The sequence below is a fragment of the Pipistrellus kuhlii genome, unplaced genomic scaffold (genome assembly GCF_014108245.1).
Source record: "Pipistrellus kuhlii isolate mPipKuh1 unplaced genomic scaffold, mPipKuh1.p scaffold_m20_p_6, whole genome shotgun sequence".
In the NCBI taxonomy this organism is placed as follows: Eukaryota; Metazoa; Chordata; class Mammalia; order Chiroptera; family Vespertilionidae; genus Pipistrellus; species Pipistrellus kuhlii.
In genome coordinates, this window is record NW_023425562.1 from 171,350 (window position 1) to 192,978 (window position 21,629).

At 56.2% G+C, this 21,629-nt stretch overlaps 1 protein-coding gene across 3 annotated transcripts in view; it reads left to right on the plus strand.

Annotated features, from left to right (window-relative positions):
* LAMA3 (laminin subunit alpha 3) overlaps positions 1-16,558 on the plus strand; it is a 133,522-nt gene extending 116,964 nt beyond the window's left edge. For all 3 annotated transcript variants that reach the window (XM_045574212.1, XM_036418463.1, XM_036418464.2), the window contains 13 exons: positions 1,452-1,569; positions 1,885-2,025; positions 4,422-4,561; positions 5,116-5,247; positions 6,360-6,513; positions 8,506-8,675; positions 10,123-10,306; positions 10,864-11,004; positions 12,154-12,313; positions 12,427-12,557; positions 13,405-13,498; positions 15,356-15,472; positions 16,095-16,558. In XM_045574212.1, coding sequence (XP_045430168.1) covers positions 1,452-1,569; positions 1,885-2,025; positions 4,422-4,561; positions 5,116-5,247; positions 6,360-6,513; positions 8,506-8,675; positions 10,123-10,306; positions 10,864-11,004; positions 12,154-12,313; positions 12,427-12,557; positions 13,405-13,498; positions 15,356-15,472; positions 16,095-16,240 — 1,828 coding nt within the window. In that variant the 3' untranslated portion in view covers positions 16,241-16,558. The remainder of the gene's footprint in view (positions 1-1,451; positions 1,570-1,884; positions 2,026-4,421; positions 4,562-5,115; positions 5,248-6,359; positions 6,514-8,505; positions 8,676-10,122; positions 10,307-10,863; positions 11,005-12,153; positions 12,314-12,426; positions 12,558-13,404; positions 13,499-15,355; positions 15,473-16,094) is intronic.
* The last annotated feature ends 5,071 nt before the right edge of the window (positions 16,559-21,629 follow it).

Below are 21,629 nucleotides of genomic sequence, written 5' to 3' on the forward strand. Positions count from 1 at the left end.
TCTTCAGAAATGAGAGAAGGTTACAGCAAAGAAAAAGAGAAGAATCCCAGCCAGTGTGGTCAGTGGATAGAGCATTGGTCTGCAGATCAACAGGTCCCAAGTTCGATTCCAAGAGCACTTGCCTGCGTGGCCGGCTCCTCCTTGGCCCGGGCCCTGGTTGGGACGTGTTTCTTTCACATCGATGTTTCTCTCTGTCTTTCCCTCTCTCTCCCACTCTCTCTGAAGGATCAATAGGAAAATATCACTGGGTGAGGATGAACAACAAGAGAGAGAGAGAGAGAGAGAGAGAGAGAGAGAGAGAGAGAGCGAGCGAGAAAGGCCTTGTTCTCTGTCCTTACACCTGCTCTGTACTCAGCACCAATTGAGGAGGCACACTTACTAACTCATTTGAACAAACCAGGAAACAGGTTACATGTTCCTGTTGTATAAGTCTGGAAACAGAGGCCAGAGAAGGATGTCGCTGCCCAGGAGCAGAGGCCGAACTCACACCCAGGCGGTCCAGCTCCGGACCCAAGTCCTCGAGCAGCACCATCTTGCCCCCGGGAACCCCTCCTGGGTGTTCATGGCCACGAGCCACACTCGGCTCCGGGCACCTCCTGTACATCCACGTGTTTAACCCACACAGCCTCCCCTTGCCCAGCACAGTTACGAGGGGGCAGGTGCAGCGTGAGACCAGACAGGGCTTTCCGATGTTGGGCTTGCATCGGCTCAGTGCCCAGCCCCACCTCACGCTTGTCTGGGACCACGAGTAACAGCTCCTCTTCTGCGTTTAGCGTAGAGTGGACAGCAGCAGAGAACATAGAACTTTCTAGAGCATGCCTGGCTCCAGCAAACTACTTACCTATGAAGTTATTAATACACATTAATATTTCTAGTATCTTGACTTTCTATTCACCATGCACTGCCATGACTTGTGGGGGAGGTGGGAGAGGGAGCAATTCTAGATGCTGTGTATCTGTCTCTCCCTTTTGGGGACCCTGGCTATGCTCCTGTCAACACTATTGTGATCAATTTTTAAAAGTAAGTTTTTATTGATTTTTAGAGAAAGAGGAAAGGAGGGGGAGAGAGAGATAGAAACATCGATGGCAGAGAAACATCAACCTCAGTTGCCTGCCTCCTGCAGGCCCCCAACTGGGGATCCAGCCCACAACCAGGCGTGTGCCCTGACTGAGAATCAAACCAGGACCTCTGGTTATATGTCAGCCCTCAACCACTGAGCCACACCAGCTGGGAGGTTGTGCTCATTTCTGAAGCCGAGAATGCAGACTCACACAGGAAGGAATCAGAGTCCCAGCATCACAGAACGAGTAGCGTTATAAAACCCGCAAGAACAGGCGACCCTGAAATACACCCTTGTTTCTGGGGGGGAGGGGGGGGCGGAGGCAGGTGGCAGCTGGTTCTCTGTTGGCCTGGTCCAGTACAGCCCTGTCCTCGGTCGTGTCCCACATCAGGTTTAACATTTCGACGCCTGCTTTCCGAGGCTGCATGAAGAACCTGAAGAAGACCAGCGGTGTGGTCAGGCTGAATGACACCGTGGGAGTGACCAAGAAGTGCTCGGAGGACTGGAAGGTGAGTGAAGGGGCCAGGACCTTAAGGAGGACTGCGCCCAGCCAGCCCAGCGTTTGGCACGCGTGACCACCTCAACTTTGGGCCCTCTTCTGGTAGCACGTGGTAGTGAGGCCGGCTCATTCACAGGCTCTCCCCGCAGACATGCAAAGCCGCCTCAGATTCGTAGGCCAGGAGGGACTCCAGCCACACACCAGCCCTGCGGGTGCCTGACCGTTGTCCCTCAGAAAAGCAAGCTCTCTGGAGGGCACGGAGTGCAGTCTGAGCTCCAGCCCTGGAACCGTTCCCACGCCGTAACCCACCGCGCTTGCCTTCCAGCTCGTGCGCTCCGCCTCGTTCTCCAGGGGAGGACAGATGACCTTCACCCACATGGACCTCCTGCCGCCCGGGGAGGTCCAGGCCTCCTTTGGGTTTCAGACCTTCCAGCCCAGTGGTGTCCTGCTGCAGCACCTGGCCGGGGTACGGAACGCCGCGTGCATGCTCACACGGTTTGAACCTGTCTCGAGGTTTGGCCTCCAAAACAACAGAGAGATCTTGATCGTAGATTAATTGGGCGTTGTGTCTGCCATCACGTGGTAAATGCCACTGCGTGGTTCAGCCTCCGTGGGGGTAGGTCCGAGAGGAAATCAGGTCTGGAAAGTATGTTATAGTTCACAGAACTGGATCTGAGTGTATTTGTGGGCTCAGTTTTCATTCTTTTTTGATTTTTTCTTTGAGTGGAGGTGGATCATCACCGTTATAAGTAATAATGTAGCTAAACGTTTTCTATCTAAGGGGAAAGTCAGAATGAGTCCCCACTATGCCTTTGGGTTTCATGAAAGGTGGCTCTTTGTTTTTGCAGCAGCTAATGGGACACTTTGCATCTGGGGAGCGGGAGGAAAGCCGGCCTTGGTCTTTGTTTGTACACAACAGAGCCACAGCCACTGTCTTCCCAAGGAAGTGCCCTCTGCCCTGAGGGGACTCAGCGTGTAGTTACGACGGTGCAGAAGTCCACCAATACCCCTCAGAAACCTCCCATGGGACACGTGGGATTTACTCGAAGGGGCAGTAGCCTACTGCTGTTCCGGGGCTGTTCCCGGGATTTCCAGCCCACACAGTGGACACCTGGCACCTGCTGACAGGAGGGGTGGTGGCTGCCTCTGTGCCTATCGAAGCAGAAAGCCTGTCCTCTCTTCACCTCTTTGTCCATCAGCCTTTAGAGATCTTTTTCAAAAACTAGTGCGAAAGCTCTGCTGGCATGGCTCCGTGGTGAGCATCTACCTAGGAGCCAGGAGGTCAGGGTTCAGTTCCCAGTTAGGGCACAGGCCCAGGTGGGGTGTGCAGGAGGCAGCCGATGGATAGTTCTCTCTCATTATTGATATTTCTATCTATCTCCCTCTCTGAAATCAATTTTTTAAAAATATATTTTATTGATTTTTTTTTTTACAGAGAGGAAGAGAGAGGGATAGAGGGAGAAACATCAATCAGCTGCCTCTTGCACACCCCCTACTGGGGATGTGCCCGCAACCAAGGTACATGCCCTTGACCGGAATCGAACCCGGGACCTTTTAGTCCGCACGTTGTCGCTCTATCCACTGAGCCAAACCGGTTTCGGCTGAAATCAATTTTTAAAAAAATTAAAAACCAGTGCTAAAGAAGCACATGCTATCATTTAAGTTGTGAGAATAGCTCTTCCATCAAAACAGGATGTTTTGATCCGCTCTTTTGCCACCAACACTTGTTTCTTCTGCTGAGCTCGGGACACTTGGAACACAGTGTACAAGACGCTCGGAGCAGATGGGGAGTGACTGGCTCAGAACGATGAGATCCGTCCTGGGCAGACAGAGCCCCGAGAAACAGCCTGGGAACGTGGCCCTCGGCCTCCTCAGTGGTGGCCTGAGACATGCCTGTTCATTAGCTTTCCTTTATCTGGTTCACAATGAATATTTCCGGCTGAAGAAAAGCCGGCATGGCTACAGCCTCACACTTAGCTTAGACTAAAGTCACTGGAGATTACGTCTTGCTGGAAACTGCAAAATTGTACTTGGTAGAGAAAAGGTCAACAAAATTGAAGTGACAGCTGCTAAAACTACACATATCTTTTTTTTATTATTATTAAGAATGACATTGGAAAATTGAGTTTCTTAGAAATTGTGACCAGAAAATAAAAAATGTGTAATGACTGAAGAGATCATTGTTCTAACCACATGAAGAAATAGATTAATTCACCCTTCATTCTAGAGTTTACTCAGGAAAGAATTGATCTGATGGAAATAACTTTAGCAGAATGAAAGTGAAAATAGAAACATTTAGAAATGGTTTAACTGTTTTGTATAACTGATGGAGAAATTAAATTGGCTTATAAATGTAGACCCATAAAATGCTTTTGATAGATTCATCAATGTTAAATAATTTGCATAAGATTCTTATATTCATTAACATGGAGTTAAACATTTAAAAATAGTCTTTAGATAAAAATAACAAAATCAAAACATTTGGGTCAAAACACCCTGTTTTTATACATAATTTTTTAAAATAGGTTTTTATTGATTTTAGAGAGAGAGGAAGGAGAAGGATGTAGAGATAGAAACATAGATGAGAGAGAAACATAAGCATCAATTGGCTGCCTCCTGCACACCCCACACTTGGGGATGGAGCCTGAAACTGGGCATGTGCCCTGACCGGGCATGGAACTGTGACCTCTTGGTTCATAGGTCGATGCTCAACCACTGAGCCACGCTGAACCACTGAGCCATAAAGCACAGAATAATAAATTCATTTCATGCTGGTTTTCATAATAAATTCAGTGTTGATACATGTGTAATCCTCAAGTGTAAAGTCATTGCACTGACGGGTATATTCTACAATGATTTCAGACAAGCAGCCTGCAGGTCGCCCTGGAAGACGGGCACATTGAAGTCAGCACCAGGGACAGCAGCCGCCCGATTTTTAAGTCTCCAGGGAAGTACTCAGATGGCTCCCTGCACCATGTGTCTGTGATGAGCGACAGCACTGGGTGAGTGAGGGCCTGCCTGCCAGAGCTCTGAGATTCCGTCTTTCCTCTGTCTCTGGGATCTTCTTGCACCCTTTTCTTGTGAGCTGTTTGTCCTGAAGGCCGAGGCTGTTTCACTAGTAGGTGTGGGCCTTCTTCCTGGTTCTATTATACATCCATTTCCTCATTAAACATTAATCAGCACCGGATGGATCATTAAACTCTGGTACACTCAAAATGGGAGTGATGAGAAAGGACGTGCTACAGCTTTCTGTGACAGCACAGTTCCTGGGGTGCTGGTCAGCTCTTATTGGGGTGCCAGGGACATTGGCGTGTGTATTCACATTGCAAAAACCCATTGAGCTGTCCGCTTACGATGCATGCACTTCTGTGTGTGTAGAAGCTTTAATAAAAACAGGTGCAGCAGAAATACGGAACAAATGTAAATGCTCTTTGAAAACAAGTCCAGTTATTTTACACAAAGACACTGAGTCTGGACTGAAGACAACCAGCCAGCCGCGAGCAACAACCTTCTGTTCCCAGCAAGTCTCACCCTCGTTCTGCTCTTGTCCCTTCAGACTCCGGCTGCTCGTCGATGACCAGCTGCTGAAACCTGACCAGCGGCTGCCCAGCTTCCCCGGCTCCCAGCGGTCCCTGCGTCTGGGTGGGAGCGACTTCGAGGGCTGCATCAGCAACGTGTTCGTCCAGAGGTGCGTGCCCTTCCCCTGGGCGATGCCCACGGCCTGTGGACGGAGGGCGTGCCCTGTCGGTTAGTGGAGTCAGATTCCCACAAACTTAAAAAAGACTTCTTTGGCTCAACACAGCCATTAAAAACAGCCAGCAGCGGCCAGCCTTCCTGTGAGGGAGGCGGGCACCTCACCGGGAAGGTCCAAATAAGATTGCGTTTCAGGTTGTGCTTCTGGGAATACTCACTTCGGGATTTACTTCACGGAAGTCAGGATTGCACCCTTATGGTTACTCAGTTCTCCAGGCTCCAGGGCCGAGGAGCTGCATGGCCCAGGGCGGCATCAGGCGAGACGCTCCCGGACAGAGCAGAGCCTGGTGCTTGCTGCAAATGTCTAACGTTCTTTCCTTGGATCAAAGTGATTGTTTTTATTTTTTTAATATGTTCTTATTGACTTCAGAGAGGAAGGGAGAGAGAGAAACATCAACGAAGAGGGAGAATCGTTGATCGGCTGCCTCCTGCACACCCACACTGGGGATTGAGCCCGCCACCCAGGCATGTGCCCTGAGCAGAAGTCGACCCCTGACCTCCTGGTTCATAGATCAACGCTCACACTGAGCCACGCTGGCCAGGCCAAAATGATGTTTAGATGAGAGGCAACGGCCTGCCAGGGGAGAGGGAGGCCCTCTGCTCTGAGGAGAGGCGTCTGGGGAACGCAGAGGTGGGCACAGCATGTCCTCATCGTCTATCAAAGGTAGGAGGTCCCACCCTCGCTGGTGTGGCTCAGCAGATGGAGTCAGCCCGGGTTTGATTCCAGTCAGGGCACATGCCTAGGTTCCAGGCTCAGTCCCCAGTGTGGGGCGTGCAGGAGGCAAGCCATCCATGATTCTCTCTCGTCATTAATGTTTCTCTCTCTCCCTCTCCCTTCCTCTCTGAAGTCAATATAAATGAATGAATGAATGAATGAATGAATGAATGAATGAATGAATGAAGTGGGAGGTGCAGGTGGGTGAAAGGCTGCCCAGGACCTGGACAGTGAGAACCTGGGCCTTGGAGCTCCACCCCCTGCCTGGTGCCTCCCTCCCTCCCTCCCTCCCCGTCCGAGTTTGGCAGCGGCTCCTTCCTGCCCACATCCAGGTGGTCACCGAGCCCCCAAGTCCTGGACTTCACTGCCAAGTCTTCCAAGAGAGACGTGTCCCTCGGAGGCTGCAGTCTGAACAAACCACCGTTCCTGATGCTGCTCAAAGGCTCTACCAGGCTGAGCAGAGCCCAGTCTCTGGACCTCAACCAGGTGAGAGTCAGACCTCATCCTGGACCTTCTTGCCGCCTCCTGGGGAACGGTTGGGGGAGGGGCGGGAGGGTTGGGATCACATGACTTCACGGCAGTCTGTGCCCCTGGAAGTGGATTTGATGCGTCATTAACAGCTGGATTATGCAAAAGGTCAAAGAGGTTTTCTTTCTAATTATTTTTTTAAATATGTTTTTATTGATTTCAGAGAGAAAGGGAGAGGGAAAGAGAGAAACATCAGTGATGAGAGAGAGTCATTGATGGGCTGCCTCCTGCACGCTCCTCACTAGCAATAGAGCCCACAACCCAGGCGTGTGCCCTTGACCACAATCAAACCTGGGACCCTTCAGTCCACAGGCAGACGCTCTCTCCGCTGAGCCAAACCAGCTAGAGCACATGTGTCAAACACAAGGCCCGCGGGCCAAATTCGTCCCGCCAGGCCTTGCAATGTGGCCCACACCGCGCTGTCATCACTGCACTCCGCTGCGTTTCCATCACAATGACAGTTTATGACTGTTCAGTAAACCATTCGGCCAGCGATTTAGGCTGGATTTTAGATTTTGGCCCCTTCTCTGATTGAGTTCGACACCCCTAAGCTAGAGTAGTGTGTTGATTTTTGTCCTGCGAGGCTGAACATGACTGTGGGACTAAATTAGCACAGCGGTGGTGGAGACGCAGAGGAAACGGTTCAAAGCTATTTAAGAGGCAGGCTACACGGGCATAACGATTGAATGTGGGCGGCGGCCAGGGAGAGGCAGGCGGTCCTGTCATCCTGAGGCATCCCCTCCAGTTGTGGGATGGATGGGGTGGCGGCTGGAGAGAGGACAGGACGAATACTTGGAGGGAAGGAGAGTGAGGGAAGCTGTGGCTCTCCTGCTCAGTGAGGGCCAGATCTCATGTGACCCTGACCCCTGCTCAGTGAGGGCCAGATCCCACGTGACCCTGGCTCTCCTGCTCACCCAGGGCCAGATCCCACGTGACCCTGGCTCTCCTGCTCAGTGAGGGCCAGATCCCACGTGACCCTGGCTCTCCTGCTCAGTGAGGGCCAGATCTCATGTGACCCTGACCCCTGCTCAGTGAGGGCCAGATCCCACGTGACCCTGACCCCTGCTCAGTGAGGGCCAGATCTCATGTGACCCTGACCCCTGCTCAGTGAGGGCCAGATCCCACGTGACCCTGGCCCCTGCTCAGTGAGGGCCAGATCCCACGTGACCCTGGCTCTCCTGCTCAGTGAGGGCCAGATCCCACGTGACCCTGGCTCTCCTGCTCAGTGAGGGCCAGATCCCACGTGACCCTGGCTCTCCTGCTCAGTTAGGGCCAGATCCCACGTGACCCTGGCTCTCCTGCTCAGTGAGGGCCAGATCCCTCGTGACCCTGGCTCTCCTCCTTACCCAGGGCCAGATCCCACGTGACCCTGGCTCTCCTGCTTACCCAGGGCCAGATCCCACGTGACCCTGGCTCTCCTGCTCAGTGAGGGCCAGATCCCACGTGACCCTGGCTCTCCTGCTCAGTGAGGGCCAGATCTCATGTGACCCTGACCCCTGCTCAGTGAGGGCCAGATCCCACGTGACCCTGGCCCCTGCTCAGTGAGGGCCAGATCCCACGTGACCCTGGCTCTCCTGCTCAGTGAGGGCCAGATCCCACGTGACCCTGGCTCTCCTGCTCAGTGAGGGCCAGATCCCACGTGACCCTGGCTCTCCTGCTTACCCAGGGCCAGATCCCACGTGACCCTGGCTCTCCTGCTTACCCAGGGCCAGATCCCACGTGACCCTGACCCCTGCTCAGTGAGGGCCAGATCCCACGTGACCCTGACCCCTGCTCACCCAGGGCCAGATCCCATGTGACCCTGGCCCCTGCTCACCCAGGGCCAGATCCCACGTGGCTCTCCCTCCCCCAGGGCCTCTCAGGATCCAGAGTGAGACCTGGCAGGCTCTCAGCAGGAGGAGCTCTTCCTTCTCCGGGATGAGCAGCCCTAAGTCTGTGCCTCTCCCGCAGCCCCTGCAGGACTCCCCCGCAGCCTCCCCAGGGAGCGTGCCCGCGGGGCAGAGTGCTCAGGCCTGCCTCCCACTGCCCGGCACCCAGGCCCAGCCCGGAGCCCTCAGGTTTGGGGACAGTCCCACCAGCCACCTGCGATTCACGCTGCCCCCGGAGCTGCTGAAACACAGGTATGTTCCCTTTCCTGCCCTCACGCCAGCTCAGAACGACCCTGTGACTTCAACCAGGGCAGCTCTCGGGCGTGGCCGTGGGCCCCTGTCCCCCATGACAGTGGCACACCCCTCCTGTGAGGGCGGTGCGGCTGCACAGGACACACAGTGTGGCTGCCAAGTGGCTCCCTCCCACAGCCAGAGAGCACCTGTGATGTGTGTGTGAGTGTGTCTGCACGCACGTGTGTGTGTGTGTGTGTGTGTGTGTGTCTGTGTGTCTGTGTGTGTGTGTGTGTCTGTGTGTCTGTGTGTGTGTGTGTGTGTGTGTCAGCTCGGCTCTGGGTGGGAATCGACAGGGCCTACCAATGGGCTGGCCGTGCCCTCCAGGCTGCTGTCCAGTCCTGTGCTCGGTCGCCGCTCTCCGCTTTCCGTAACCAGAGGGCCACGGTCTGGTCAGCAGATCCGTGCTCGAAGGGTCATTTTTACCGACACGTTTGGGCGTTTTGTGCTCACAGGTGGCATCTTTTTGGGGGAAGAGGATTGAGCAGAGGCGTTAACAGGTCAGGAACAAACATAGGGAAGCCAGGCTGTCGTTTTCAGGGGACAGGAAGGAGACCTACAGAAAGGTCGCCTGGAGGACCACAGTGCCCGGCCCAAAGCCTGGCCGTCAGCCTGCTCGGCCCTGGCCGCTGTGTGAGCCCAGGGCCCCTCAGGCCTGCAGGCTGGGGGTGTCCCCACGATCAGATGGACTGTTCGCTGTGCTGGGGCCCGCCGCCCACTGAAGGGGAGGGAGGAGAGGGCAGGGGAGGCACAGTGGTGGGAAGGGCCTCGCCCAGAGGCAGGCCTTTGGGGTGTTGGCGGGTTTGGAAGGGGAGCCGCTGTCCTGGGGTGCATGTGCCACGGCTCTCACCAGCCCGCAGGCATAAAGCGCTGGAATCGGCAGCTCAGTCTGCCTCCGCCTGAAATTGGCTACCACCCCCCGCCCCCTTCCGCGGGGTCACCTCTGGTTGGTCTCATTGGGCAAATATAGACGCGGTTTCCTTTTCTTTCCGAAGAACACGCCCCCCCGAGGAGCTTTCTATTTGAGGACTTAAGTGCATCTCAGTGTGGGCTTCGCCTCCAGCACTGGGAAATGAAGAGGAGGGGACAGTGGGTTTTCCTCCACTTCCTCTTCCACTTCCTCCTCGCGTGGGCGGGACACACGCCACTGGCTGCACTGCCGTGGGGCTTCCACTCGCCCCCCTCAGTGAGGGGGTGCCCAGCACAGCCATTCCCAGTCGCACACAGCAGCCTTTCATCAGCGCGTGCCTCCCTTTACTCATTTAAGCAGCGGGCTGGGTCAGCTGCTCCCCTCCCCCAGCTTTCAGATCCGGAGAAGCACAGGAACTCTGCTCCCCCCGCCTGTCCCCCTGGTCCCACTTCTCCGTGGACGTGTGGACGAACTCTGCTTCCCCCGCCTGTCCCCCAGGTCCCAGTTCGCCGTGGACGTGCGGACGGCCGTCCCCGACGGGCTGGTGTTCCACACGGGCGCCCCGGCCTCCTTCATGGCCCTGTACCTCGCCAAGGGGCGGCTTGTCTTCGCTGTGGGGGCCGAAGGGCGGAGACTGCGGCTCAAGAGCAAAGAGAAGTACGACGACGGGCAGTGGCACACGGTGAGGCGGCTGTGCCGGGACCTCGGCGGGGGCTGCCCGCTGCCGCTGTGCCCCTGAGGGCCGATGGGCTGTCTCTGCGGCCCGCGGGACCTTCTGCTGAGACGGAGGATGTGCCGGGAGGGGCAGGTCTGAGCTGCAGGGGAGGGTGCTGTGGGCCCGCCCTCGAGGTGGGCTGCCCGCAGACGTGGAGCCCAGGCCCAGCGGCCGTCAGTGACCTCTTGTGGCCACGAGGGCTCAGGCCTCAGGGAGCCCAGGACCTGACTTGTAGCCAAGGGTTTTACGCTTCTCCTCTTGGTGGGAGACGGGCAGCTGTGGGCGCAGAGGGAGGTCACGCTCCAGCGGCCTGGCCCTGCCCCCAGGAGGCTGCTCGAGCGTGTGACCCCCCTCAGCCCCGCACAGCTGCCCCGACCAGAATCAAACCCAGGATCCTTGAGTCCACAGGCCAGGGCTCTATCCACTGAGCAACACCGGCTAAGCATTTCCTGTGACCACGAAGTAAAATACGGCAGCCATTGTCAGAGGCAAAACTATAATCACCTTCTTCCTTCCCTCATAAGGTGGCGTTCGGACACGACGGGGAGAAGGGGCGCTTGGTCGTGGACGGGCTGAGGGCCTGGGAGGGACAGTTGCCAGGAAATTTCACCCTCAGCCCCAGAGTGTCACTTTACCTGGGGTCGTCCCCGTCCAGGAAGCCAAAGGTGAGGAGCCGTCGACAGCACACTCACTGCAGCTGGCAGCTCCCCTCACAGACACTGAGAATGCCGCGCTCCAGTCGGACCTTTAAACAATCGATTGGTGTCTGCGAGCCACAGAGGTGCCCCCCCATCCCGCCCGCCTCCTGGGGAAGCCGTGCTGCAGACACGGGCAGGCCTGCAGGCTGCTCCGGCCGGCCCCCCGGACCCCAGCTGCTCGGTGTGGCCCACATCCACTGCTCCCCGACGCCTGGCAGGGCCCGGTCCGACGGTCTCAGGCCTACAGGCTCCCCGGCCGATGTCCCTGGTGTAAGGGGTCACAGGGCCCAGAGGCGCCTGCCGACCGCCCCCCCCCCCCCCCCGCCTTAGTTGAAGTCTCAGGCATTGGATGAGCCCAACAATGCAGGGGACCTTCGGGCCCTTTCTTCTTTGTGGGGTGTTTGGGCCTCTTCCCCGCCAGCTGCCCTGCACTGAGCAGTCACATGAGCGCGTGAAGTCTTTGGTGGTTTGTGGCTGCAGGGAAACAGCGAGGTCTGCAGTGCAGGTGGAACTCCCCCACCCCCACTCTGCCCCTGGACCGGGCGGCCTCCTCCTGCTCTGGTCCCGCACCCCATGCCCTCCCCTTCAGATCCGACCGCCCACCTCCTGCTCTGGTCCCGCACCCCTCGCCCTCCCCTTCAGATCCGACCGCCCACCTCCTGCTCTGGTCCCCCACCCCACGCCCTGCACCTGATCTGACCGCCCACCTCCTGCTCTGGTCCCCCACCCTATGCCCTCCCCTTCAGATCCGACCGCCCACCTCCTGCTCTGGTCCCCCACCCCACGCCCTGCACCTGATCTGACCGCCCATCTCCTGCTCTGGTCCCCCACCCCACGCCCTCCCCTTCAGATCCGACCGCCCACCTCCTGCTCTGGTCCCGCACCCCACGCCCTGCACCTGATCTGACCGCCCACCGACGTCCGGTACCCGTTTTCTTGGTTCTGTGGCGGGAGCCTCGGGGCCGCCGGACTCAGAACAGGAAGGATGGGCCCAGCCTCGGCCTTAGCAGACCCCTGCCCCGCCCTGCCCCTGGCCGGCTGCCCCTGCCCCTGGCGGCTGCCCCGTGCTTCCGGGAATTGTGGGTAATGCCTTTGCTCTCTTCTGCTCGGTTGCAGAGCCTCCCCCAGAGCAGCTTTGTGGGGTGCCTGAGGAACTTCCAGGTGGATTCGAAACCGCTGGACCCGCCTTCTGCCCGCGTGGCCGTGCCGCCCTGCGAGGCGGGCGCTGTGGAGAAAGGCCTTTATTTCCCCCCGGAAGGCGGTCGCATCACGCTAGGTGAGGAGCGTGGGGAAGAGGGTGTCTCTGAGCCTGAAGCTCCGTCCTTAGTCACGATTGATCAATCGATCCATCGGCGAGGTTTAATGTCTCTCTCCCTTTCCCCCTGAAAGCGGACTCGGTGTCGTTGGGGCCGGAGTTCAAGCTCCTTGTCAGCATCCGCCCACGGAGCCTCACGGGGGTCCTGCTGCACGTGGGCCGCCAGCCCGGCAGGCACCTGCGCGTCCACCTGGAGGCCGGCCAGGTGCGAGCTGGGAAGGGGCGGAGGACGGGGGGTGGGGTGACTGCCTGCTGTGGGCTGAGCTCGCGCGGCTCCTCAGAGCGCTCAGTGTCTGACCCCGCCCAGTGCCTGACCCCCCTCACCCAGTGCCTGACCCCGACACAGGCACAGCACAGATGCAGTCCAGTAACTGCTGGGCCCCTTGGGTGCGAATCCTCTGTGAGCCGGGCATTCACAGCACTGTGTTAGGCGGCAGCCAAGCAGGGGGTCCGGCCTCCGCCACATGTTTGCCTTCCACATTGGAATGTCCTAAACCAGCCACCGTCACATGGTCACATTGAGGAGGATCCTCATTGTCAATGAGTTGCACCTAATGGGGCCTGCAGGAGGCAGCGTCCGATGTGCAAGGACGAGCTCGGGCCTTAGGCAGCAGCACAGGCAGGACTCTGGCTGGCAGCTGCTTCGAGGGACACAGCAGAAGGTCCTGTGTGGGAGGGGGACCAGTATCTATGCTCTTGGGCTGCAGGGGAGAACAGTGGGGAGGGGGGATGCAGGGAAGTGGGCTCCACCTGCCTTTCTTAAGGGAATAGGACAATGCACTTGTGGCCCTGGCCAGTGTTGCTCAGTGGTTAGAGCATCGGCCCGCAGACTGAAGGGTCCCGGGTTCGATTCTGGTCAAGGGCACGTACTTCGGTTGCAGGCTCGATGCCTGGCCCTGGTCAGGGTGCATGCAAGAAGCAGCCAGTCGATGTGTGTCTTTCACGTTGATGCTTCTCTCTGCGTGCCTCTCCCCTCCCATCCACTCCCTCTAAAATCAATGAGAAACATCCTGGGAGGACTGACTAACGGAGTGAATTCACATGTGTTCCAGGTCGTGGCCTCTGTGCACAGCGAGGCGGGGGGGATGGTGACATCGGTCACACCCAGGCAGTCTCTGTGTGACGGGCAGTGGCACTCGGTGGCAGGTACGGCGTCCAGCCCCCTTTCATCCTGAATGTCCCAGATGCAGCAGAGTTAAAGCCCATTGGTGTCTGGCAGGGTCAGCCCAGCAGGTGAACGTGGTGAACGACATTGATTGGACTCTAATACAGCACAACAAGCATTTCCTTGAGCAAAAGGAGCTACAGCCAGGGAGACCCCGGTGCAGGAGGCAACTGAATTGTGTTCCACAGAAGCAAAGGAGGCCACTTTTTATAGAGAGTTCCTGCCCTAGGCCCCAACTTTATGCAAATGAGGTTTCTAAATCCTGCAGTTCTGATTGGTCAATATAGATGCAAATGAGGCTATAATGTGTGTAGTTCTGATTGGACAGGACAGATCTTAACCCATTCATTGGTCAAAAGGTGACACCAGGGCTTCCCTGCAGAGGTTGACTCCCACGGTAAGCAAGCAGGTGTGGAAGCCGAGAGACCAGGGCCCTGTTCTCCTCAGTGACTGAGTGTCTGCGGGCCCCGTCAGCACCAGCCTTGGACTCCGTAAGACCAAGGCAAACGCTATAGACAAACCACGGCAGAGAGCGGGCACAGCCTTACCATTGAACAGTTGTGTACACTGTTGTTTTAACTGAAGTATCTTTGTAAAAACGAATCTTTTCTCCACTAACTTGAAAGCTAACTCCATTGCACTTAGTTAAGATTACTAATATGGGAGGAGCTTTATTTGGAACATCGTAAGTGACTGTCTAGCCCAGCCAGCCTGGCTCACAAGTCAAGTGTTGACCCGTGAACCAAGAGATCACGGTTCATTTCCTGGTCAGGTCACAGGCCAGGTTGCAGGCTTGATCCTCAGTGTGGGGCGTGCAGGAGGCAGCTGATCGATGATGTTTCTCTCTCGTCATCGATGTCTCTCTCTCTATCCTTCTCCCTTCCTCTCCCTAAGAATCAATAAGAATATTTGTTTAAGTGCCTGTCTTTGGAGTTACCCTGTTTCCCCGAAAATAAGACAGTGTCTTATATTAATTTTTGCTCCCAAAGATGCACTAGGTCTTATTTTCAGGTACACATTTATTGTTGAATGAAAATAAAGGAAATTTATTACCTGTATATGGTACGGTAGTACGGTAGTTGTCAACACAAACCAAACAAACTGTGAATCCTACAGTATCAAGAATTTACTCATTTATTTAATGACAATCATGTCATCATCTTCTGGAACATCATCATAACAATCCAATTCCTGAATTTCCTGGTGAATTTCTTGTGACTCCATTTTTTTCAGAATCAGTGGACCAAATCTCTCATGTTTAGCAATAGCACTGTCTTTAAATGAGTAACATCACTGGTTGCTAGACGCCAGTCGGAGTGGCCCTAGCGACCAGTTTACGGTAAATTAATTTTCATTCTGAGACAGAGCCTAGGGGGGGCCTTATTTTGGGGGGGATGCCTTATATTTCACTCAGAAGGAAACCTGTAAGTAGGTCTTATTTTCGAAGGATGTCTTATTTTCGGGGAAACACGGTAGTTTCCAGAAGTCGTGTCTTCAGGGAGAGAAGCTGAGATCAGTGGCAGAGGCGTGGCCTGAGATGGGAGAAGGGCCCACTCCGCTCCGCCCACAGCCTCGCCGTCTGCCGGAGAGCCGGTCTCCTGCGTGGGAGACGGAGTGATAACACCGTTCTCACACGCTTGGGTTACTCCTTAACACACGTGGCCGCACTAAGCAGCACTGGCTTAGTGGCGAGAGCAGCTGCTTCATGTCCAAGTTGCTGAGCCCCCGCCCGTGCCCCGGCCGCACAGGAGGGAGAGGGAAGAACCAGTGGCTGCTCACGAGGGTAGACAGCGGGCAGGACTCCCAGGTCCCACCTGACCAGCCTGCTCTCCCTGCAGTCACCCTAAAGCAGCACGTCCTGCACCTGGCCCTGGACGCAGACAGCAGCTACACAGCCGGGCGGCCCTTCCCTCCCACCCACACCCAGGAGCCACTGCACCTCGGAGGCGTCCCAGGTAACCCCCGGCTCCGCATGGACCCCTCATCGCCCTGCCAGCTCTCATGTCCCATTTCAACCCACCAACGCGATGCCCAGCCCCGGTTACCTGTCCGCTGGCCACGGCTGTCCCGGCTCTGGCCCTGGGGAAACCCAGTTGCCAGCAATGGGCACCGTAAATGGCAGCCCAGCCACATGCCCGCTGCCCCCTCTTCAGAGGCCGCGTCACGCTCGGAGCCTGAGGTCAGCAGGAACCGGGGAGGGCTGGGAGGGTCTCCTCTCCGGCATTGCGCTTCCTGGCGAGTTAGTGAGCCTTGTGGGGCCAGGATGGCGCCAGGCAGGCTGACACGGAGCGAGTTCGGCTGGACTGTCGCCGGGATCACGCCCTCCACGGAGTTCTCCAGGCCTCCTGACCATCACAAACGCTTACCGTCTGTGATTTGGGCTGAGGAATCTCCTTGGGAGAATTTGAGGAGCAGCCTTCGGCTGATTTCTCACAGCCGGTGGGGGTGGGAGTGGCGGGTCCTGACAGGGAGGAAGTGACTGAGTAGCAGAGGCCTGGTCCCGCCAGCTCTCATCCGACTGCTTTCCACTTGACCGTGTGACCTGCCCCGTGACTGTCTCTGCTTTTCCTGTTGCAGCCGACTGGAAGGTGCCAGAGCCCCCCGTCTGGAACCCCTTTTCTGGCTGCCTGAAGGACATTCAAGTCAACCATGTACCCGTGCCCATCACCGACACCGTGGACATCCAGGGCATGGTCAGTCTGAATGGCTGTCCCGACCACTAACTCAGACCATCACACAGAGGCACTGCCCCCTGGGAAGCACTGACCACCTACGCCTGCTCCCTGCTCAGGGTCCTTCCTGACGCAGGACCCCTGGCGAATGGGCCCGTAGCAAACCCGGTGCTGAGCTCCGTCCGACCACACCCCACCGTTTGGCCTTCATGCCACCCAAGTATTTTACATAAAAGCCCATTTCTTGGAGGAGATAAACGAATTGTTACATGCTTTTGGTAATACCATTCCCCACAAAAAACAAAAAGCCTTTTAAAGTCCACTCTTTTCCACTCCTTAAAAAATAAATATCTTTTGAAGCACTTTAAAGTACAGAAGTCGTGTATCTGAAGGGTTATCATCTGTAAGGTTGAATTAGTGCCGTGTACTCTCTAAACTACGATGTTTCCCTCACACGGCGCAGTGCCTGGATGGTCACTGTTCGCCCTATTAACCCCTCAACATGCTGCCTACGGCACAGTTTTCTGCAAACGCTTTGGTGCAATACCAGTGTGGGGTCTACGGTCACATGAAAGAAGTAATTCCTGCCCCGAAGGAATATACAGGCCAATCTGGGAGAAGGTCTATAACAATAAAAGCATGTTATGTAGCCGAAACCTGTTTGGCTCAGTGGCGGAGCGTCGGTCTGCGGACTGAAAGGTCCCAGGTTCGATTCCGGTCGAGGGCATGTGCATTGGTTGCAGGCACGTCCCCAGTGGGGGGGTGCAAGAGGCAGCTGGTCGATGTTTCTCTCTCATTGACGTTTCTAGCTCTCTATCTCTCTCCCTTTCTCTCTGTAAAAAAACAATAAAATATATATTTTTTAAAAAAAAGCATGTTATGCTAGTTAACCTGGACATCCTTCCGGACGACCTTCCGGACAAAGCTGGGGCTACAAGGGGAGCTGCTGCCGGCAGCCAGGGGAAGGAAGGCCTGCTCTTGCACGAATTTCATTCATCAGGCCTCTAGTAATATTCATAAAGTAGTAAACAAGTCAACTTAATAAACCAAGTCCACTTGGCTCCCCATGGACAGTCTGCCACCAGTCAGTTCTGCATTGCGGCGATCAATTCCTTAAGAGCAAAAGCTAGTCTTAGCCAGTTTGGCTCGTGGATACAGTGACGGCTAAAGGGTCCCGGGTGTGATTCCAGTCGAGGGCACATGCCTTGGTTGCAGGCTCCTCCCCGGGGCCAGGCCCTGGTCAGGGCACATTTAGGTGGCAATCAATTGATGTTTTTCTCACATGGATATTTCTCTTTCCCCCTCTCCCACTTTCTGTAAGAGATCAGTGGAACAATATCCTGGGGTGAGGATTAACAACAACAGGAAAAGCAAAAACAGCCCAGTAGGGCAGCGGGCGGGTTTGGACACCATAAACAGTGCTCCGCGCGGCAAGCTAGCAGGAGTCGGGGGAAGGAGGGGTCGCTTTATCCTCAGAAGAATGGACCACGTACTGGACCAGCATTATACCCAGCGCCCTCCACAGGAGACTACACGGCCTCTGCTCAGCAGGAGGGAAAGGACCAGTAATTCTGGAACTGGACATCATCATCCCGCAGGGTATTCTCACCGCCGTGTCCCTCCACCTCGGACACAGCCACACTGCCACCCACTCCTTCCTGACCTCACGCGTCCTGTGGAGGTGGCTTCTAAGCATTAGCTGGCTGCCTCCTGCACACCCCACTCTGGGATGGAACTGGAAACCTGGGCATGTGCCCTGACCAGGAATCAGACTGTGCCTCCTGGTTCATAGGTCAGCGCTCAACCACTGAGCCACGCTGTTTAGGTAGAAAGTATTGGTTTTCAAGTGAGAGCCTCCAGGGAGATTCCTCCCAACACTGCGTCTGCAGGAGCATCTGTCCACCTGCTCTGGCAGGTCCACCACCAGAGGACCTCCCCGCCCCCCCTTGGGGCTGCCCTCCCGCTGAGCGTGCCAACCTCCAGGCAGTCTGTCCAGGCTTCTGTGCTCTGGGTCTATTTTAGTTTATTTGGTTCGTTAGAGTCCACATGTGGGTGAGATCACGTGATGCTCGTCTTTCTCTGAGTGGCTTGTTGCTCAGCGCAATGCTCCCCGGTCCCTCCCTGCTGTGGTGAACGGCAAGAGTTCTTTCTTCTCTACGGCCGACGGTGTCCGTGGTGTGGGTGCACCACAGCTTTTCCCCTCCTCTGCTGCTGGCTGCTGGGCTTTTCCAGACCCAGCTACTGCACGTGTGCTGCTATGAGCATAAGGGGCACTCCTTTTTTCTGATGGGTGTTTTGGGTTTCTTAGGATAGATTCCTGGAAGCGGGATCACTGGGTCAGAGGGGAGCTCCATTTTTAGTTTTCTGAGGATTTTGTGTGGTGTTAAAAGCTATACATGACCATTTCCCTGGTCTGGGACTGTAGAGCAGTAATTCCATCAGGAGTTATATGATTATTTAACAGCCTCCCAGGAGAAGTCCTAGGATGCAAACTTATCTTCCTGGGACACATCCTTAGAAGTAAAACTGCTGGAGAAGTTTACACCCTTTTGGTTTGTAGTTAGCTTTGCCAAACTGTCGCCTGACATTTATTATTAAACCGGCCTTAGCCCTGATATCACTAACTACAAACTGACGAGGTCGGCTGGAGCTGCTCCTCCCGCCCAGGCCCCTCACAGAGCCTCAGCACCTGGAGGCGCAGCCCGCGGAGGGGAGGGGCTGGCAGGTTCTGCAGAGCGGCCTCCAGTCAGCAGGCAGTTTCCCATTCGCCTGTGAACACCTGAGCCACAGCGGCCAGGTGTGCAGACCCGGCTCTCAGCTCCCACCTGCGGCAGCCCCGGCCGGCCTTCAGGAAGGAGCGAGGGCCCCTCCGGGATTGAGGGGTGTACCCTGCGCTGGGAGCAGCCCCCCACACCCACACACACACCTCAGCCCTCGCTCCGGCCAGCACCCCCTCCACGAGGTTGTTTTCTCTGTGGCTGAACTTTCATAAGGATTCACTCGGCTACAATTTCCAGGGTTTGCTTCTTTGTGCTGTGGAGCCGTTTTACGTATTTGTTTAAGATTTCCATCTTCTCCGTTTGGATGTTTCTCTTTTGTTTATTCAGTCCTTTTGTTTCTGATAACCCTCACCGAGGATATTTTCCCAATGATTTTAATTTATTTAAATATATTTTATTGAGTTTTACAGAAAAGAAGGGAGAGGAAGAGAGTGCTAGAAACATCGATGAGAGAGAAACATCCATCAGCTGCCTCTTGCACACCTGCCACTGGGGATGTGCCTGCAACCAAGGTACATGCCCTTGACCAGAATCGAACCTGGGACCCTTCAGTCTGCAGGCCGACACTCTATCCACTGAGCCAAACCGGTTAGGGCTTCCCACTGATTTTTAGAGAGAGGGAAAGACAAATATTGATGTGAGAGAAACTCATCAATTGGTTGCCTCTTGCACACGCCCTGGCCAGGGCCCGGGCTGGGGAGGAACCTGCAACCTAGGTCCATGCCCTTGACCGGAATCGAACCCAGGACCCTTCAGTCCACAGATTGCTGCTCTATCCACTGAGCCAAACTGGCCAGGGCTCTTCTGTGTGTGTGTTTAAGACCGTAATGTAAGTGAAATACTGTGTTTGCCCTTCTCTGGCTTATGTCACGTGGTTCAGTACCCGCCAGCTCTATCCTGTCACAGGCCAGATCCCATTCCTTTTATTGCTGATGAGAGTCCGTGGTGCGGAGACGGCTGGAGGGCCCAGAAGGGGAGGCGTAGGGGCTGCTCTGCAACACCACGGCCTCTTTCAAAGAGCTCTCACCTGAACTGCCCCGCCCGGGGCCAGGTGGAGGTGAGCTTTCCTGTCCTGACCGTCTACACGGAGGATGTGCCGGGAGTTTGTAACCGGCAATCGGGGGGCCGCTCAGGTTTCTGCAGCACAGCTGTCCATCTCCCCATGACAACAGGCAGCCCCCTGGGGCAGGACGGGCTGCACCTCCAGGTGAGCACCCAGGTGAGCACCCAGGTCCCGCAGGCAGCTCCCAGGCCGGGTGGACAGCACCGTCTCTGATCAGAGCAGCACAGTCACGCCTACAGGGCCTGAATATTTCTCACAATGCTCACTGGTCCCCAGCATTCCCTTTCTGCCCCATCAAGTCGCCTGCAAGTCCAAAGCTTACCCTCCCTTTGGCCTGGAAACGCGGCAGAATAATTTCATTTCGAGCTGCATGGGCCTCGGGCCAAAGGGAGGGAAACCCAAAGCAGCTGCTCATTCTCTCCCCGGCCTCACTCAGGCCTCGTCCTCCCTCCCGGCATTTCCCTGGCTCACTCGCTGAAACGAGAGAAAGCTCAAATACAGCGAACCTGGCTGCGCAGCCAGGAAACAGAAGGATCCCTGAACCTCCGGCCTCCCGCCACCCCATCCTCTCCTGCTCACTGCTCCCTCCCTGGCCTCGGCCTCACAAACACGCAGGGAAGGAAGGAAGGAAGACAGAAATGGCCCACGTGGGCCACGGAACAAATTAAATGTAGAGTCTGAACCTCATCCTCGCCAGCATCGAGGCTTTTATGACTCAAGCTTCGTGGGAAACTGATTCCTGGGCCATCGAGGGAGACTTCCGGAAAGGCGAGGTGCTCTCTGGGTTCCGCTTCCCCCTCAGCTCAACCGACGGGTCCATGAAGGCGACGCCATCACCGGGCAAAGCTCCCCTCCGGCATTTCAGATAATCAAACAGACGCCCTGGCCCGAAGGGAGCTGTGCTCTGAGGAGGAGCATCAGTGGAGGCAGCAGAGCGGCCGTGGAGCCAGAACAGCTCGGACTTCCGGGAGCAGCACTCAGGCTGCGCTGGCACACGCGTGTGCCCTTTCCGAGCTCGTGGCCGGTGCAGCCCGGGGCAGCCCCTCCTGGGGTCTCCTTCGGTCTCAGAACGACCTTGGGGTCAAGGTACTGTCTCCCCGATCACGGAGTCAGCAGCCTGGGGGAGAGCCCAGTAGTTCGTGTCTAGTTTTCACTGATCCACGAAGGTGCCATGTGCTCTGACCTGGAGAGGGGGCTTAGGGACCCGCGGGGCCCTCCCGGGTCAGCTCAGGCCTGGGGTGAAAGCCTCGCTCGGGAGCATGAGCCTCTCTGAGCTGACCAAGCCACCCGGAGCCCCCACTTCGAGGTTCTCTCTGTGGCTCCGACCCTCAGGGGCCGGCCCTCCTGTCCTGCCCACCTGGGGCCCCAGGTTCCCCAGAGGCCACCGGCCCACCAGCCGATGGGACTCTGGTCACCCGGCCTCACCCACTGCTCCTAAGAGACCCTCCCTCCCTCCGCCTCCGACCAAACCGGATGCTCCCAGCGAGCCCGCCCCCATGGGGACTGTGAGGACCACAGCTGTCTTTTCTTTAATCCTCACCCGAGGACATTGTCCCATTGATTTTTAGGGTGAGGAGAAGGAAGGGGGAAACAGAGA